The sequence below is a fragment of the Clarias gariepinus genome, chromosome 10, assembly GCF_024256425.1.
Source record: "Clarias gariepinus isolate MV-2021 ecotype Netherlands chromosome 10, CGAR_prim_01v2, whole genome shotgun sequence".
NCBI classification, from domain to species: domain Eukaryota; kingdom Metazoa; phylum Chordata; class Actinopteri; order Siluriformes; family Clariidae; genus Clarias; species Clarias gariepinus.
The window spans coordinates 7793691-7814374 of NC_071109.1; the positions used below are offsets into that span (position 1 = coordinate 7793691).

The 20684-nt window shown below is 36.3% G+C and overlaps 2 protein-coding genes and 1 long non-coding RNA gene across 5 annotated transcripts; 2 read left to right on the plus strand and 1 right to left on the minus strand.

Annotated features, from left to right (window-relative positions):
- The first annotated feature begins 924 nt into the window (after positions 1–924).
- On the plus strand, positions 925–7202 carry LOC128532022 (golgin subfamily A member 6-like protein 7). Of its 3 annotated transcripts, none has more exons than XM_053506237.1 (8): positions 925–1005; positions 1215–1298; positions 1403–1486; positions 1566–1649; positions 1768–1857; positions 2032–2103; positions 2245–2332; positions 6834–7202. In XM_053506237.1, the coding sequence occupies exons 1-7, from the start codon at positions 949–951 to the stop codon at positions 2251–2253; spliced, it is 480 nt and encodes a 159-aa protein (XP_053362212.1). In that variant the 5' UTR covers positions 925–948; the 3' UTR covers positions 2254–2332; positions 6834–7202. The 3 variants fall into 3 exon arrangements, with proteins under 3 accessions (XP_053362212.1, XP_053362213.1, XP_053362214.1); XM_053506238.1 differs by lacking the exon at positions 6834–7202 and adding an exon at positions 3647–3707; XM_053506239.1 differs by lacking the exon at positions 1215–1298 and having other exon boundaries at positions 940–1005.
- Positions 3596–5269, minus strand: LOC128532019 (lysozyme g-like). Its single transcript, XM_053506234.1, has 5 exons — positions 5219–5269; positions 4945–5028; positions 4664–4860; positions 4071–4209; positions 3596–3789 (listed from the first exon to the last, which is right to left on the minus strand). Exons 1-5 carry the CDS (start codon positions 5220–5222, stop codon positions 3650–3652), a joined length of 564 nt encoding a protein of 187 aa, XP_053362209.1. The 5' UTR covers positions 5223–5269; the 3' UTR covers positions 3596–3649.
- An 8523-nt stretch (positions 7203–15725) lies between the features above and the next one.
- LOC128531488 (uncharacterized) lies at positions 15726–16803 on the plus strand. The gene is made up of 3 exons (XR_008361201.1): positions 15726–15905; positions 16417–16545; positions 16744–16803. It is a non-coding gene; the product is annotated as an uncharacterized LOC128531488 (long non-coding RNA).
- The last annotated feature ends 3881 nt before the right edge of the window (positions 16804–20684 follow it).

The following is a 20684-nucleotide window of genomic DNA, read 5'->3' on the forward strand; positions in this document are numbered from 1 at the left end:
TTTTATTTCGGTCTTGATTATCGTCCTTTCTTGTATCTCAGCCAAAAGTTATACGTTTTGGAGTAGGTTGGGCAGCCATGAGGTAGCTGAATATTATAATCTGATGATAAAAAACATGGATTTTATAAATGTATCGAATCAAAATAATCCAAACAGCGGAATAATAAGCTTTTAAAAGTTTTTTTGTAATCCTCTGGATTATTGAGCAGCAATGCTGATAATAATAATAATAATAATAATAATAATAATCTTAACTTAAATTAAACTTAAATTTGTTCCTCTTAATTCAGCTTCATGGACAGCTTAATACTCTCAGTATTCCATATTATTCCACCACTTACAGACTCATTAAGTGTCAATTTCTATGCTGCTCTTTGTACAATTGCTATATTCTTTGCATATTGACTACTATTCACCCTGTTGTCACTTTATCATATGTACAGTTCCACATTAGGATTGCGCTGAATTTCACTTATATTTACATTTTTTTACTTACATGAATAATTTTGTAGTTTTTTTGTTCTTAGCATTGCATTAGTGACTTTTGGTCAGTGCTCACATTACCCTGTCTACTGACTACATTTTATAGATACAGTGTGCAATCAGATCTACAACCTGTCAATGAATCTATTGTACTGTATGTGCTGCATTACACTATCTGTCGCCTATTTTATAGTTTATGTTAATCCAGATTCTCACATGATGTTCTTTTGCATTCAGGCCCAGTGGAGAACATCTTCCCAGGTCTTCTACTTTATTCTGACAAAAACGACGAGGTACTCATTAAACCTCAATCAGATGAGCTTACCACCTTTCCATTACTTGCCATTAAAAAACTCCATAATATATTGTGTTCCAAAGCATGCAATACTATTTTTGAACTTTCAGGGATCTCTGGCTGATGGGAGAGACTATGGGATTCAGGTGAACACGAGCAAGGACTATGTGATGAAGCTGGAGAACAGGGTGATGGCGCTGGAGAATCTGCTCTGTGAGATTCGCATGGTGAGTGAGGAGAAGATAGAGAAGAGCCTTTAATTAAAGCTTTTCTCTCAATTAAATAGGGGTAATAATATAATATGACAAATACTGATATCAAAGAGATGAGATCTCAGAGAGAAAATGATCTCAGAGAGAAAATACACACTCTGGTCAGAGAGTGTTAGATACTGATCATATAGCTGGTCTCATTAAGACATTTTCTATGTCATTAGAAGTGTGATCAAGAGCATTGGGGTTATGACCCTCTAAAGAAGAAGTATGAGGATGTGCTAAAGCAGAAAGAGGAGTTACAATTGGTAAGACAATGATTGATCTAAGAGAGATAACACACACTCTGACCAGACAGTGTTATGTTTTGATGCATTATTTTTTCATCATAAGACATTTTGTCCCATTTCAGGAGCTTGAGCAGGAGCGACAGGCTCACAGCACCCTGCATGAGAAATATGATCACATGATAAAGCAGAAGGAAGATTTACAAAGTGTAAGCACGTTTATTCATAAAAAAATATATAGTGTTTTTGATTGAAGCTACAGTAAATAGAACCTCTTCTGCCTTTCAGGAGTGTAAGCAAGGACGACAAGCTCACAATATCCTAAAGGAGATGTACGAGGATGTGATAAAGCAGAATGAGGAGTTACAAAAAGTAAGAATTATTTTTGAAAGTTAATTTGTAGGAATCAACAGTTTTTGTTGTTGTTGTTGTTAATTCGAGAACGTAGATGTAATTAACTCTTTCAACATTTTGGATGCTAAACTTTCAGGGTTCCGAGTTGATATTCCAGACAGAAAGAGCGAACAATCTGGAGAAAATCCTGTATTCTGTGATCAGAGAGTCTGAGCGAAAAAGCGAGGTGAGTAAGAAAAGCCTTCCATTACACAATACTTTAAATAATTGATCTAATTATCATTAAAATATAACAAGTACTGAGGAAAGAAAATATCTGCACCCTGGAATAGATGTCACTGTTACTAAGAGAAACAGTAGTACACACTGACCGGACGGTGTGAAATATTTCCCATTACAGGAACTTGAGAAAGAGCGACGGGCTTATAAAATCTTTAAGGAGAAGTATGAGAAGGATAAAGATTTATTAAAAGTAAGTATTCTTATGCAGTGATAACCGTTATTAGGAATCAACAGATTTTTGTTGTGGATCGTCAAAAGCTTTAAACGTAAAATTACATACAAGCGAAGACATAAAATTAAGCCTACAAAACTCTGGATATTGCACTTTCAGGGACATTAGCTGCTGTTCCAAAAGGATAGAGTGAACGGTCCGGAGAGAGGACTTTTTGCAGATCATTTTGCAGAGTCTGAGCAAAAAAGTGAGATAATTATTTTTTTCCTCTTTCTCTCACGCTGTCATTACAAAGACAAACAGCAGATTTATTATTAAAGGCTTATGTTTTCTCCTAAATGATATTCGCAGACTTTGTTTACACTGCAGTTACACCACCGGCATGAAAACTCTTTGTTCCCAGTGCAATAACTGTTTTGAGCAGTAAAACATTAATATTTTATTATTATTATCATTATTATTAATTAAAACATTTTGTTTTTTACTTACTTGTGTCGTTAATGTGTGTAAACTATTGGAGCCTGTCAAAGAAGAATTTCTGTCACTATTTAATAAAGTACATAATATTTATTTTGGGTCAGGGAGGTGCAGGTTCCTGATTTATCCATAGTAGAGCGTGTCAGGTGGGTCTGAGTCAGCTTAGCTCTCTTATTGGGTTTAGTCAGGGTCATGTATAAAAAAAAAATTTGTCTCATGCGCCACTACAAAGAACACTTCATTATGGCATATTATAAGCCTTTATTTGGAAATAATAGGCCTATTTTGCTTGATTTTGTAAAGTTTTCTTAAGCACAACCCCAAATGTTTTCAGTTGGGTTAAGGTCAGGACTCTGTGGTGGCCAATACAAGTATAAAAAATTATATATTTCATGCTCCCTGAACCATTCATACTCCCTGAACCACTCGTTCACAAGTTGAGCTTGGTAAGTCCTAGCATGGCGACACGGTGGTGTAGTGGTTAGCACTGTCGCCTTGCACCTCTAGGGTCCGGGTTCGATTCCCAACCAGGCTTGATTCCTGTCTCTGTGTGCATGGAGTTTGCATGTTCTCCCCGTGCTTGGTGGGTTTCCTCCGGGTACTCCGGTTTCCTCTTACAGTTCAAAGATATGCATATTAGGCTAATTCGCGTTCCCAAATTGCGTGTGTGTGTGTGCCCTGCGATGGATTGGCACCCTGTCCAGGGTGTACCCTGCCTCGTGCCCTAAGCCTCCTGGGATAGGCTCCAGGCCCCCGTGACCCTGAATACAGGATAAAGCGGTTTAGAAGATGAGTGAGTAAGTCCTAGCATTGTCATTCTTGTAGCTACAGATCAGATTGTGATGCAACTGTGTGTTCGACAGGTAGAGAGGTAAGGGCTGCCGAAACTCGGGGGCAGCGTGAGGAGCAGCAGCGATTTACAACATAGAATATACAACAGAAACTTAACATAGACACATGAGCTTATTTCGGTACCAACATCAGTAATTCACATATAGTATATTTTTATATATAGTTTATTTGAACACTGCAAGTAGAGTTGCTATGAAAGATGCTCATTACATGTGTGCTTTTAAACCATCAGTGATCAAATGACGTATCCGTGGCGTTTAAACCACTGAGCCCGGGCCACAACGTCATTGCCGTAATCGTCTCCTGTGGTACCGATGTCCATGCGCTCATATGTGCGGACGTTTCCTGAGCCAGCGTTGTAGGCCGAGATTCCTCCTGAAACACGAGAGAAACATGACAGAGGACATATCAAATGAACTGTGAGCAAACTCATTATAATAAGACTGAAAGGAAGTAATGAACAGATAAACAATAATATCAGAAGATCTTTGTATTTATTTGTAGTTATAATAAGTGGATCCAAATTACCATACTTTGGCAACAAGAGGTCCTCTGACATCCCTTTGATTGAATTTATGACTGTGATTGTTTTATTGTTATTTATTGACAATGATTGTTAATTATTGCAACACAAACCACAAAATGTCAGATTGTACCTTTAAATTGGTGCTCCTTGGACCAGCTGGGGAAATTGTTTTGAATTTTCTTTATGAGTTCTATTAGAATTTCAGTGCCTTGGGTGACATGTTCCTCGCCGTTCCAGTCTCCCCTTGGAGTGTGATGGCGCTTGTCAACCTAAAGACAATACAAGTGAGCAAGATAATATCTATTCCATGTATACGCCATGTATACATGGTGGAGCTTATTCACGTCATCAAATTTGTGCATGACTCCTTTATTCAAATGATCTTGCCGAGATTTTAAAACTTTAATAAATGGTTCATTGGTAATCTGATTTTGGAATAGCCTTCCAATTAGTGTCTAACTTCCCTAATCACTGAGCCACCAGTGAACTGGTTACAAATCACTATAAAATCCTTAATGCATTACAAATGATATATTTTCAACAAGGGACCATAACCTTTTGGAGTAAATTTCTCATTTTTACTGCATCAGAATCCATAAGCTTCATCATGTTGACTTGTTTTTCTAACATGGAGTAATCCTTGGCCAGTCCTTTTATCAACTGTAACTTCCACTCTTACCTCACATCCTAACTGCATTACAAAGGGTTCAACTCTAACCGTACCTGCATGAGACCAAAGCCGTTGCCATGGTCTCCCCAGCCTTTCACAAGCACTGCCCCAGCCCTCGACTCTCTGGATATGATGCCTGCGATGACAGCTGGGTCCATCTGCTTCGCTCTGCCGACTTTAATGATGATGCTCTTATACTGGTCCATCTTTTTCAGATCATGCTCAGCCAGTTTGAACGATGCTTCCACTCCTACAAAAGGAATAATTTATCAATAATCGTTTTCTTATGTCCATTTTCAAAACTTACATGCAAAAGTTGCACATTTTATAGGACCTTTTATATCAAGTTTGTCCTGCTTAGCTGTTTTTTCTGACGCCCCAGTTGTGTCAATCTTTGTTATGTCTCCATAAATGCAGGCTAGTGTAAAAAAGACAAAAAGAATCTGAGATCACAATGGATCAGCCAGTTTTGCAGAATTTAGGATAAACATATGTATAACTTAAAAGGCATTCACCAGAATCAAAACATGATAATCAGGTTCTTCGTACACTAATACAACAATTAGAATTAATGGTAATTCTCAATCTGAGTCAGCATATCTACTCACCCATGATGGTACTTTTCGCTTCCCTGAACAGAGCAAAGTGCTGTAGGTGGACAGTTGTAACTGGTACGGTACGGTCCCTAAATACTTTTTTTTTTTTTTTTTAATAAAGGAGGAGGAGACATGTCATAGTGCAACGCCCCAACATTAATGAACTTGGAGTCATTGTCCATGTGGCTACAACAGTATACATTCATTTATTATTATTATTATTATTATTATTATTATTATTATTATTATAATTATTACTATTATTATTATATAAATAAGGAGATCTTCCAGTTATGTGCTAAAGATGGCATACCCTGCAGCTCACAAATTTTACAATACATAAATTAATCTAATTGTTAATTTTTTATATATATATATATATATATATATATATATATATATTGCAAATAGCAGGTGTGGAAAGTATTTTGTTCTTTAATGTTAAGCTTAATTTTGACACATTTATACATCCTTTTTTTTTCAATATAACTTAAATTAAATAATATTGTAAGCTACACATAAATCAGTTGTGCTCAGTTGAGCAATTAATAATTTCAGTTCAGCCAAAGCTAAAAAATCACTGAGCTCCAGCCTCTTCCTGATTAGTCGGCTATAAACATACACAGTCACATACACAGTCATAGACAATATGATATGAAGTGAGATGCTTGTACAACCTAAAATTTTATTTTCAAATAAAAAATTTAAATTATGAAATTATACAAATATAAGAATATAAAGAATAAAAGATATGCAAAAATATCTACAAATAATAATAATAATAATAATAATAATAATTACTTTTTTAGTTAAATCATTGTTCCCACGTGCCTTAAGTATACAGGTGTCAAAAATTGCACCTCTGAACTTATTGCACACAGTTACAGACACAATCTGGTATCGCCCAAATGACAATGAGTTTTCTTTTGAGTTTGGTTTCTCAACGTTTCTTCCTCATGTCATCTCAGGGAGGTTTTTTTTTTTTTTTTGCCACCATGCGCCTGGCTTACTTATTGGGAATAAATGGATAAACTTATATGCCAATGAAACAGGTGAAACAGGTCGCAACAAGGTCCACTGTTAAAAGCGCTGTAAAAATAAAATTTAATTTAAAAAATGAAATGCCTTAAATTTTTTGCTAACCTTTTTTTTTAACTCATATTCTCCAGCAAGCTCAGTAAAACCTAACAACTGTTTTACTTATAGCAAAAGTCATGGGCACATACAAAAATATAGCATAAGCAAAAAATTATTTTAAAAACATTTCTGCATAAAAGAAGCTTCTATAAAGAGCAATAAAGAGTAATCAAATAAACAGTCAATATTTGGAGTGAAAACTCAGTGCTTAAAATCAAGAATTTTAGACACAGATTTGTGGTTTTATATAAAAAAAGAGCTGTTAGGTTTTACTGAGCTTGCTGGAGAATATGAGTTCTTCTGGTAACTTTGTCACACTCGTTCCTTTCTATTTTTATGCAAACCCCAGGAGCGTATAATATAATATGGTGCCTAAGACTTTTGCACAGTATTGTACTTTAAGCAATTTTCTTACACTAACTAAACTGATAATCCTTCACTGCAATGCATTTATAAATAATTAAATTCTGTTATCTGTTTATTGATTCAGGGGAAATTTCTGGAGTAGGAAACGTCCGCATATACGAGGGCATGGACACTGGGACCACAGGAAATGACTATGCCTATGATGTAATAGCCAGAACCCAGTGCTTCAAACACCACGGCTACTGAGCACCATTTTTCAAAAGTTGGACTGAGTATTTTGAAATGTCTCTAGGTGTGAATGAGCAAATGGGTTTGGATGTGCATGTTAATTATACAGTTAAATTGTAGAAATGAAGAGGTGTTGGTATTAAGAATATGCAATTCAATTAGTTAAAACATCATCTTGTCAAATGTATACCTTTTGATAGGTATACTGTAGGACATAAGATATCTTTATGGGAGTTCTACTAACAATAAATCAAATAAAATGTAGTATTAGGGCAACAATTTCTGATCTACTCTTCTTTTTCTCCTGCAGTCTTTGTACTTTGCCTTGATAGTGTGGGGCTTTAAAAAAAAAAAAAAAAATTGCGAGAGAGAACATCTGCTTATTTAGCGTTGTTGTTCCTTTATTAGGGCTCAAGCATTATAGGGTGTGCAGGACACTCTTGTTTCTTTATTATTATTAATTTGCTTATTCATTTCTTCTTATTATTATTATACTTTTTCTCCCACATTTTGGGCTTTTTGGAGATCTTAACAAAAACAAACTAAAAATAAATTGGCAGAAAGGTTGTAATCTGCTGCCATTAGCATGCCTGAGAGTTGCGAGGCATGGGGCCCACAGGGGCCCTCACACGAGATTTTACAGATATTTTAATATCTCAAACTGACAATGCCTTAAACTTACACTGAAAAGTGATTAATAACTTTCTGTGTGACATTATATTGAGATATTAAATAACATGCATGCACACACACACACACACATAGTTGACATGACAAATATTTAGCGCCCAAGCTGACATTAGCCCTATACAGTATAATGTGTGACGTGTGCAAGTTGTGCTGGTGGCGATGGCTTTTTGTAGGTCTTTTTTTGTAGGTCTTACCATGTTTAAAAGACAAACAGGTTGTGTGGTGCACCCTGGGTGGCGGATGGTGCAGGGTGCTTGGGTCCGCTTATCGTTGCTTGCAACTATATTTTAGCTATCTTGTGCTAATACAAAACGTTTCTCCCCCAGTATGTATATTCTAATAACAAATTAAAATGGCTATATTTTATAACACACAATAAAGTGGTAGAGCAAATAAAATTTCATTAAAAAAAAATTCTTATTTCTTCTCCAAATTATTGTGAAACAGCCTACTTGATAAAAATAAGGAAGAGGGCATGTCTTCGGACAGCACCTACATGGGTGGAGATCTCAACCGCCCAGCACTGAGCCCAAAGTTACACCCTTGCAAATGACTCATATTGTGCACTGATTCATTTTGTTTTTTCACTGTACCAATTAAATCCAATTTTTTGTTTCACACCCAAAGTTACGCCCTGACAGAAAACTCACCCTCTTCTCTGTTTCACTTTAATTTACTTAGGACCAATTAAATGCACTTTTTCTCTGTTACCTGGTTTACACTGTTTCATGAAGTGTTGTAAAGAACATGTAATAGACATTTTGACAACTCATAGACACTGAGCTAAGCTCCACACCGCAGATCTTTGTCCATGAGTTGGCCAAAAAGGTCTATTACTCAAGGTTGTTGATCTGGCCTCAGAGTTCCCCAGGTCTCAGTCTAATGAAGCATCACTGCAGTGCACCAGACAAACTAGTCTGGTTAAAGGATGCCCTACCTTGCAACTTACAGGAATTAAAGGATCTGCTGCCAATATCCTGGTGTCAGATACCACAGCACACCTTTTAAGGTCTTGTGGGAACCTGAGTGGACCGATCGGTGACATGACATTATTAAGCAGTCCCACATGAGAGGGAGTGCTGTTGCACTGAATATCAGCATGACTGTGATGTGGTTGTAGGCACCATTTACAGTAGTTGCCATATTGTATTTGTTGCATTTATTATCAACAGATTATGATTTGTTTGTTTATTTAGCCAGTTATTTCGCTCTGCCAACACATCATTCTGTGACTGTCGGAGCTGGCGATTGACAGAATTTGAGTGTTAAACGTCCCAGTGGTTTTAAGCTTTGTTATCACCATTTGTGGAACACCTCTTGTTAAATCAGATTACTGGACTCCATATTAACATCTCCTGTTATAATGAACTTCCAGCCTCCCACCAGACAGTATGACTGCAGATCAATCCCTGCTATCTGTTTTCACCCAAATGAGGATGGGTTCCCTGCTGAGTCTGGTTCCTCTCAAGGTTTCTTCCTATCGCCACCTCAGGGAGTTTTTCTCTACCACTCTCGCCGTCAACCTTGGCTTGCACATCAGGGACAATCTTATCATTTTGATTCATACACATTCACATTTCATACAAACCTCCATAATTCTTTTGATTCTGTAAGGCTGCTTTGTGACAATGACAATTGTTTAAAACACTATACAAATAAAATAAAATTTAAATTGAAAATTACTAATTTTTAATAAAAAATTATATGTTTTTAATCACACCAGAGTTTTTCTTCTTTGAAGAAATATGCTTTGGCCTGGTCCAGAACAATGCCAAGATTCATCTGACTTAAAATGTAAAAAAGTAATTTAGGGAAGATAAGGAATTATTATTATTATGAGTCCCAAGAAGAGGGAGTCCCACTGAAGAGTGGTCCCATCATCATCATCATAAAAAAATAATAATAATCATGGGCCAAATTAATGCAACCATGCATAAAAATAAATATTAAACTGCAACAACTATGCATATAAATAAATTGAATGTTTTTTGTTACCAAAGATTCAGCCTGCATAAAACGTTTTTGCTTCAAAAACTCTCAAATGTTATTATTATTATTTTTATTATAATTAATTAATTATATAATTTCCTAGATTGCATTTTTAGAGATCTCATGATCACCACAACAGCCATGGAGCAGCTATGCAAATGGCTTCCCGAGACAAGTATACAATAACCGTTTTTTGTCAACTTTCGTTCTACCCTTAACTTGTCATGTTAAGAATATTACACCTGACACTGATATTGTTATAAAAGGTGTGGAAGCCTCGCATACAGTGGTTGAATATGATCTGAATGACATGTACAAGCCCATCATGAATGTTGCCAGAGCTAAACAGTTGGACCCAGCTGTGATTCCTGTCTCGTGGATCAGGGCTTATTGATTGCTGGGGAGATGAAGGCAACGCCTTTGTACTCATGGCAGTTTGTTGAAACAACAAATGAGTAATGAATTTAGGCACAGTAAAAGTGACATCTACTTTACAACAGAGGCTAAATTATTTTTAGGTGTTCTTTCTTAAACTGTTTAGTTTTGTTTGCTAAAATTTATTGTGTTCCACCAAATCGTTACTATTCCAGTATTTAAATGACTAAATATTGCTCCAAAGCGAGCTACATGGCAGAAGATTCGTGATACGTCCATGAGTTGGCCAAAAAGGTCTATTACTCAAGGTTGTTGATCTGGCCTCAGAGTTCCCCAGGTCTCAGTCTAATGAAGCATCACTGTAGTGCACCAGACAAACTAGTCTGGTCAAAGGATGCCCTACCTTGCAACTTACAGGAATTAAAGGATCTGCTGCCAATATCCTGGTGTCAGATACCACAGCACACCTTTCAAGGTCTTGTGGGAACCTGAGTGGACCGATCGGTGACATGACATTATTAAGCAGTCCCACATGAGAGGGAGTGCTGTTGCACTGAATATCAGCATGACTGTGATGTGGTTGTAGGCACCATATAGTTGCCATATTGCCATTTATTATCAACAGATTATGATTTGTTTGTTTATTTAGCCAGTTATTTCGCTCTGCCAACACATATCATTCTGTGACTGTCGGAGCTGGCGATTGACAGAATTTGAGTGTTAAACGTCCCAGTGGTCTTAAGCTTTGTTATCACCATTTGTGGAACACCTCTTGTTAAATCAGATTACTGGACTCCATATTAACATCTCCTGTTATAATGAACTTCCAGCCTCTTACCAGACAGTATGACTGCAGATCAATCCCTGCTATCTGTTTTCACCCAAATGAGGATGGGTTCCCTGCTGAGTCTGGTTCCTTTTAAGGTTTCTTCCTATTGCCACCTCAGGGAGTTTTTCTCTGCCACTCTCGCCGTCAACCTTGGCTTGCACATTAGTGACAATCTTATCATTTTGATTCATACACATTCACATGATTCGTGATACGGTTTTCTTTAAGTTTGACCAACGTTACCACTGTCTATTGAGCGACTTGGACAGTGAGGACGACATCAACCAAGCTACTGATATTTTAATCCGAAGAGGATCACTTTATGTCCTCTAAACTGTCACATTTGTGTCATTTTTCATGCAGAAGGAAGCACAAATATCTGTGAAAATAAGTTTGAATGTACTCTCATTTTGGTTGTAAAACTTTTTAAAATTGTATATACTAAAATACCTAAAGTGACATTTTGGCTTATTACAGTCAACTTGTCCTGTTGATTCTGATTGGTCAGGAACATTTCACTCATTTTTTATTACAGCATGGCTTGGGTAGTATTTCTATCTACATGGTTTATTAATGTACAGTACCTCTGTATGTTTGCTATTGCTTCTGTAATCACTTACAAGGGAAATTTACTGATATTTTGCCATTTTCTTTGACATACTGTAAATTATTATTTAGCATTTGTATGATTGATGATTATTTAGTATTTGTGAAAATGTCTAATCTTTTAGATGTCAGGTTACTTTACGTGTACTTTACAGTGTTTCGGTGAGGGCAGGGGTGGCTCTTAAGCTCTTGTTTAAGGTGTACGACTTCTCACCAGGACTTGGGTTTGAATCCCAATGTTGCAGGGTTGCCACTGTTGTATACAGTATGATCTGAATAAAATGCTATAAAATGGGGTTAAACATATTTAGGGAAGTGTTCGTAATGCTGGAGTTTGTAATGTTTTTTAAATGAACATCACCGTAACAATGTGTGCAAAAAATGCCATTTCTAAATCATATTTAAAATCAGCTGTGCTACATGTGGGTTTTTGTCTCTGTATTTCTCTTTAAAAGGTGTTTAACAAGCTTTCGTTTAAAAGTTTAAGTTGTTTGTTAAGCTCTAATGAATAATTAAACCTTCTAAAAGAGTTTAAGTGTAAGCCTTTTTTTTTAAACCAAGATTGTTGTAAGTTATGCATACAGTACATACAGTATGCCAGTTCTCACTTCCCAACAAATAAAGAACCCTTGTATATTCTAGATTTTTTTTCTAAGAGTATAAAGTTTGACAGTCCTGTTTTTTTGTTCTTTATATAGTTTTTTTTTTTTTTGCATCGCTTGCATACAAGTCTGAGCATATAAACATAAAAATGTGAATCATTAGTTTAGACATGAGTTTTGGCAATGTAGTTGAATAATGAAGCCCTGCACTGGCAGTCTCATGCCTGGTTAGAAAAACATGAGGTTTATGTAAGGAAGACTTATGCCAAGTTGTGTGATGGGAGCAAGTGAAATGTTTATTTATTTATTTTTTTTCATTTTTCATTTTTTATTAACTGGAGTTGACCAGAAATATAACATGCTACTGCTGCAATATATTCATGGTATATTACTTGTGTATTTTTAATACAATATATAAAAAAACATAATACATTAAATATTATAGGAAGGCATAACTGACAGCCGAAAGTCAGTTATTTTGGGTGGTTTGCAAAACACACCCAGTGGAATTTGATATACTCCTCCTAGAGGATTTATACAATCATCACCACGCTAAGCCATTATGATTTCAAGACATTGAGGATGCAAAATTACGAAATTACGATCTCAAACAGTTCAGCTGTGGCAATACTTTAAACTAAAAAGTCAGATATCATACTAAGTTACATCCTAGTATGATGCCTTTTTGGGGGTCTTAACATTCTCGAAAAGCCCACAGTTGCGTGGTGCGCTCAGGCGGTGATGGAGCATGGTGCTTTGGCCTGATCATCGTTGTCTTGGAACTATATTTAAAATGTATTTTCTAAAATTTTATACCAATACTCAGGTATGTCACTAGAAATTTTAAGTTCTATTTAAACTATAGAATCTTCAGGAAATCTAGAATATCCTGTGATTGTAGTAAGTGCACCCACAAAACTCGCTGAGACTCACAGATTGATAAATAACTGCTAATTACCCAATTCTCAGCCTCCTGTCTATAATCAAAACTGTTTCCTGGGTCAGAGGTATACTAGTGTTGTCTCTCACTAGGATTATTTTCTGGCAAGATAACAAGACATGAGGATTTTTAGGCAATTTTACTCACCCACTCATTCACTTATCACCTATACTGCTTCATCCTGTATACAGAGTTTATACACGCTCATTCACACTCTATGGGCAATTTGGGAATGCCAGTTAGCTTATCCTGAATGTCTTTAGATTGTGACCTGGAGAAAAGCCCCCAAGCACGGGGGAAGAACATGCAAACACCATGCACACAAACCCAAGGCGAGAATCAAATCCGGACCCTGGAGGTGCAAGGTGACAGTGCTAACCACTAAGCCACCGTACCACCGAGACATTTTTAAAGAATTTATATTTTAAATTTCAGTCAGCTTTACTTCTGCAAAATTGGTCAAATAAAATGAAATTACATAAAATGAAAAAAAGAAATTATTCACCGTAAAAACAAAACTGTGTAATGCTGTCACAAAGTGCAGTGGAACCTTGGATTGTGAGCATAATTAATTCCGGAAGCGGGCTTGTATTTCAAAACACTCACACTGTATCACACTGTAACTTTAGATGGCCTTTTTGTTCTATCTAGTGCAACAGTAAGAGATCTCGGTGTGATTATAGATTTTAGTCTTTCATGTAAAGCTCATGTAGATAATATTACCAGGACAGCATTCTTTCACCTCGGAAATATTGCCAAGTTAAGGAATATATTGTCACTAAACGATGCAGAAAAACTAGTTTGTTGACGTTAAGGTGATTGGTTGCTTTACATCTCAGGGAGCCCTCATGTCTGTGCTTCCTTCTGGCTCTCCCTTTTAGTTATGCTGTTATAGTTAGTCCTGACGGAGTCCCTGCTTGCACTCTACACTAAATATACATTCACTTTATACATTATGTGACTGCGACCATACCTAACTATTATCTCTCCTCTTCTGCTCTCCCCTCTCCTGCTCTCTCTCCCCCTCTCTTTTTCTTTCCCTCTCTCTGTCGAGCTACACATGTTGTTCCTGAGCTGCCAGTGATCCAGACTTCCTCTGCCCTCCTGTCTGACCCATCCTGGTGCCCCGCTTCTGGTTGGAGATCTCGTCACATGGATGCCCCATGTGTCTCTGGGATGCGTCCGGTGTCTGAGGATGGTTTCACTCTACCATAAAGATGGTTCTGGCCTCAACTGGTGTTGACAGTTGTTTCTCTGAGGACTTAACTTGGTTATAGTTGCTCGATAGTTCAGGACCGGATTTTCCTACGAGTCTATCTGAGCCTTCAATAACCACCTGGACTCCATATTAACATCAATTAACATCAACTGGTATGCTGAACTGCCTGCCACCTAACACACAGCATAAATGCAGATTAATTCCTGCTCTCTGTGTTACCCAAATAAGGATGGGTTCCCTGTTGAGTCTGGTTCCTCTCAAGGTTTCTTTCTATTGCAATCTCAGGGAGTTTTTCCTCGCCACTGTCGCCCTCGGCTTGCTCATCAGGGACAAACTGACCATTTTGATTTATACACATTCGCATTCTATTACAAACTTAAATAATTTTCTTGATTATGTAAAGCTGCTTTGTGACAATGACAATTGTTAAAGGCGCTATACAAATAAAATTGAATTGAATTGAATTGAAAAACACTCGTAAATTAAAGTAAGTATTTCCCAAAAGAATAAATGAAAACTCAGCGCACGGATGTTGAATATATAAGTAAGACACGCGCATTTAGACTGATCATGGGAGACGATTACCCACAATTCTGAAGAGAAGAACTATTGGCTCAGTTGTGATCACGTGTCACTCGGCGTCAAAACAAAAAGCGCTTGCGTGCCCCATGATACTCGGTACTTGGAAACCAAGACTTGCTCATTTTTCAAGTCAAAATTAATTTAAAAAATTTGATTACTTGCAATCCGAGGTTCCATTGTACATAGTTTCACTTTATACTATACAATTACTATTACTATTTACCGTGAGGGGCAGTATTTAGTTACTTTAAGAAAGATTGTAGATTTAAGAGAAAAAGTTTAGTAAAAAAGTGCTAACCTCGTCAAATAAAAAAAAAAAATAAATAAAAAAGTGGGTATAAATATTTAAAAAACATTCCGAGGTTAAGGGAATATTTTATGATTGTGAATTGTTTATACATTCATGCCTTCATACAAAACACTGCTACTGTGACGTCACTGAGACTGCACTGTGTGATTTATTATTCAATTCAATTCAATTTTATTTAGATAGCCCTTTTAACAATGGTCATAGTCCCAAAGTTCATGGAAAATGTGTATAGTCTAGATAATAATGAGATTGTCCCTGATGAACAAGAAAAACAAGGAAAAACTCCCTGAGATGGCAATAGGAAGAAACCTTGAGAAAAACCAGACTCAACAGGGAACCCATCCTCATTTGAGTGATAACGGATAGAAATTATATAACATCACGTGTGTTGTGCAGGTAAAAGTTAAATATAACAGAATCTATTTAAATTAACAAGAAGTCCAGTTGAGCACAGGGATGAGGCAGCAGGTGCAGAGGGCATATGGGGGTCTAAATCACTATTATTATTATTATAGTGACCTAAGATCAGTGCTCATAGTCTCATAGTGCACGCGCGCCTCTGATTGTGATGTCATCGCTATTACCAAGCAGTCTTAAATAAAAAATTTATTTAAAAATTTACTCTATCTGTTGATACTGACAAGCTGCTTATTTTTTCTGTTCTGGTGGAGGTGATATATATATTTATACCAACACACACACACAATGTCGAATGTCCCCTTATTAAGATGTCTTGCACTTTGTACAGCAACAGCTGGAGCCCTGGTTGGTGCACTTTATTATTTTGATCAGTGGGATAAAGGAAGTACAGAGGTTATCGAGCAGGGTATGTCTGTTTGTTCCTATGCGTAGCTGCCTCTTGTTATATATTATATGATATTATATTTATAAATATGAATAAAAGTTGCAAGTTGAAAGTTTCCCAGTTAGTTATTTTATACCAAGGTAAGAAACATTGAATATCTGAAGAAGAATGTCAAGCCTATAAACTTTATTGAGGTCTTGATCATAGTCCTTCTTGTATTTTAGCATAATGGTATAGCTTTTGGAGTAGACTGGACAGCAAAGTTGGTAGCTAAATATTATGATCAAATAATAATACGCATTAATTTAATAAAAATGTATCAAAGCAAAACTCCTAAAATATAATTCAAACAAACAGTGAAATATTATAGAGATTTTAAAATTATTTTTGTAAATATGGCAATTCTGTGGTTTTCTGGCAATACTGAACATTACTGCTATAATAATTATTATTATTATTGTTATTATTATAATAGAGAGAAAGCAAGCAAGAAAGTATGATTCTGACAAGATCCTCTTACATTTGAATTTAGGCTCAGTTCCGTATATTTCTGAGAATGTAGACGAAAATAAGGCCTACAAGATTTTGGAACGTGCTGAACTTTCAGGGTCATTGGCTGATGTTCCAGATAAAAAGAGTAAACAGTATGAAAAAAAGTGAGGTGAGTGAGAAAAGCCTCACATCAAACAGTACTTTAATTATTGATATGGTTTTGTTATGATTAGTACATGACAAATATTAAGAAAGGAAATAATCTGCTACCTGTGCCTCAAATCTAAGAGAGAAAGAAACACTCTCCGCTTTGAAATATGGATCATATACAGGGTCTCATTAGGACATTTTTTTTGTCCCATTTCAGAATTGTGAGGAAGAGCATAAGTATGAGGACGTACTAAAGGATAAGAAGAAGTTACAAAAGGTATTACTTGAAATTATTTAAGTAAGATAACACACACTGTTTAAACAGTGTCAGGTTTTGATAAATTATTTATTGATCATATACCAGTTTAATGTCCCTTGACTTGATTCTCTGCCCCATTTCAGGAGCTTGAGCAAGAGCGAAAGGTTCACAGCACCCTGACTGAGACAAGAACAACAAAGACAGAATAATACAATTTGCTATAAAGGTTGATGATAAATAATTAAAATGCCTTCATTAATAACTTACTTTAAACGTTCTTTAGATAGTGTTTGGACTTTCTGGTCTGTTTAGCAGCATTCCTATAAATTCCTATATAATTACAATTGTGATATTCAGAAATACAGAAATCTTCTTTCTTCTCTGTCTTTCGGCTGTTCCCTTTCAGGGGTCGCCACAGCGAATCATCTGCCTCCATCTAACCCTATCCTCTGCATCCTCTTCTCTCACACCAACTAACTTCATGTCCTCTCTCACTGCATCCATAAATCTCCTCTTAGGTCTTCCTCTAGACCTCCTGCCTGGCAGTTTCAACCTCAGCATCCTTCTACCGATATATTCACAATCTCTCCTCTGAACACGTCCAAACCACCTCAATCTGGCCTCTCTGACTTTATCTCCAAAACATCTAACATGGGTTGTCCCTCTGATGAACTCATTCTTGATCCTATCCATCAAGGAGAACCTTAACATCTTTAGCTCTGCTACCTCTAGCTTTGCCTCCTGTCTTTTCTTCAGTGCCGCTGTCTCAAAGCCGTAGAGCATCACTGGTCTCTGTCCTGTACAATTTTCCTTTCATTTTTGCTGAAATACTGAAATATGGCGTTAATTTAGAGCTTAGTAAGGCAGTGTTTAGTTCCGGTCACTGAACAACTCTCTGATGATGGATTTTGTATGTCTGCTGTATGTGTGTACGTTTGTTCCTGTTTTGTTCTGTTATAGTTATTCACATTTGATTACATCCCTGATGAATGAATAACTAAACAATGCAGATGCAATTGCTGCTCAAACATTTACATGAATGATTTTTTTGCATGTCAAGCATGTTTTATGTGAAAATCAAAACCTATTCCTGTTTTTTTTGTATCATCTTTTAATTGTTGTTTAATGTTCCTAAAAAACAATGAACAGTGTTCCATTTCATATACAGTATGTATTTTCATCAGCTTAGAATACATCTGTTTGATGTAGTAATATGGTGTTCAAATACATCCTGAGTTTAACAGTAAATAAAGCAAATAGACTTTGGTGATTGAACCAAATCATAACCATACTGGCCAAAGCTAAGATAAAAAGCTTTGTCTACGCTGGAGTCCAATTCTCCAGGTGATGCTTGAGATTCCAACATGAAGAATCGAGTGAAATCTCTGCAAGGCATAGTGGGATTGTTGGTGGAATATTTGAAGGATGTTTGAAGGATGTTTTAGGGTCAGGAGAAGCCAGAGTGACAAAATAACCACACCCTTCATTTGAGACAAAAATGTTTTTTACTAAAGCAGCTATTGTGGCGTGGAGAAGGGTCCAGGATGACAAGAAACAAAGAGACCAAATAACAGAAAGCATAACTATGAACCTAACTATTGTGTTTGATTTACTTTGGGGCACCTTAGAGAGGACTTTACTGTGTTTGTTTAATAGACTTACAGTAAATGGTCACTTTATTGTCTTTGCTCATGTGGGGACGCCTAAAGTTGTGCTTCCTATTTTGGCAAATCTTTTGATACAAACAGGGTTATTTAAACAAAAAAATTATTAGCTGCAAGCAATTGTACCAATTGTTACATGATTTTAGAAAAGAATTTTATGTCAACACCTTCATAAAGTATTGGATGCTGGAAATAAGCATTTACACTATGAAGTCACATTATGTGTGAATGTATTGGCAGCCGATTCCAACCTGTCAGGTGGTTTTCATGCCTTTTTGAGCATGTTAAGGCCTCTAAAAAGATCCGGTTACTGGTCGCTATCATAGGGATAAAGATGATGTAATAGCTACGATATCATGCTGATGTCATAGTGCTTGGGCCCCAATAATATACATTATAACCAAACCATATACTCTTGATCTAATACTCAGAGAATGGACAAATGTTATAGAAAAGAAAAGAACATTTAAATGAATATATATATATATATATATATATATACATATATAATGGAGAAACATTACAGAAATGTATAATTTTCAGAAATGTATAAATAAATGGTTCCATTTATTTGCATTTATCTTTAAAAGTGTGTGTGTAATATTTTGAAATTTGTATTTTTTTTTAATTTTTATACAGTATGTACATTGAATCCCATTTTTTTATTTAGCTTATTTGTATTCTATAGCTAAATCTATCTTTCTATTCTATCCCATCTTTACTTTTTAGGTCACAGATAGTCTTAAAGGCATTTCACTTTATATCATAGTGTGTATGGTTTACATGTTACAAATTAAAAACTTGAAGTTGAATATATTGGGATTATATAGAAAAATAATGGGAGTTTTTGCATCTGAAACTGTTCTATTATTTTGCAAAAAGTCACAGTTTCACTTGAACGTCTCTCATATTTAAGGGATTTTATTTCTCTTAAAATTCTTCTCGTTACTTTGTCTCTTTGGCTCTTACAGTAGGAGCACCTCAAGTGTTAAAGCTTAAAGCTTTACAAATTAAACCTTGATCTCTCTTTCATGTGCCAAGATTTGCTGAACAATATTAAAAGCAATGCTAAACAAAAAGTCCTAATTGAAAATACGTAATTATTTATTTATATTTATTTATTTATTATATATTTATATGTAATTGCAGCCTGTTACAGTAAAACATTTGTTTACATTTCTTTAATCTACAGAACTAAATTTAAATCATTATGAAGAAATTTGCTCAAGACTTTTGCACACTACTTTACAACGTGCTACATAATAAGACAGATGTTTATATTATATTTATGTTAATATTAGCAGATGATTGTTTTGCCATTACTTCCTCTCTTCACTGGTCATAGAAGCCATTTCGTCACAACTCTCCTTAATGTAGGTCAGCTGCCTAAAACACACACACACACACACACACGCACACGCACACACACACACACACACCACTTAAAAGGCAATAACACGTTTTACAACACCCTGTAACTACATGTTTCCTCTGAGAAAAGTTGTTACCTGAAATACAGCGTGGGTGAAAAGTAACTAGGCATTACAAATTGGTAATGAAGTCCATATTTCAAATTTCAACGTAGGTACTGGTGGCACCAACCAGACTTCTCAAACAGCCAGGGATAGAATACAAATCTGAAGAAAGTCCTCCAGTGCGTAGTCCTATAGAAAAATGACATTAAGTGTGATCTGGATTTTATGGAAGCCATTCATAAGTTCTGTGTCCCGGCAAATGTCCTGGAAAATGCTGGTCTAACCACACAGTAAGAGCAAAATGGGGAGAGACTGTTTTCATCATAACTCCATTGATACTACAAGTTCTATAGCCATTAAATATTGCCTAGTTTATGTTTACCCACCCTGTCTCATTTCCATGAAGTCAGCCTGGTCTGAAATCACCTTATACATTACATGACTATGACCATATCTAATAGTTATCTCTCTTATCTTCTCCTCTTCTCTCTCCTCTCCTCTTCCCTCGGTTTTCTCTCTCTCTCTCTCTCTCTCTCTCTCTCTCTTTCTCTCTCCCTGTGTCTCTCTGTAGACCCCCTCTGCCCTCTGACCCATCCTGGTGCCCGGCTTCTGGTTGAAGATGTCATTGCATGGATGCCCAGGGTGACTGTGGGGCGGTTCCACATTACCATGAAGACGGTCCTCGACACGGCAGATGCAGACTACAGTCTACCTGAGCCTCCAATAACAAACTTGACTCCAAATTAACTTAGCCCTTAGC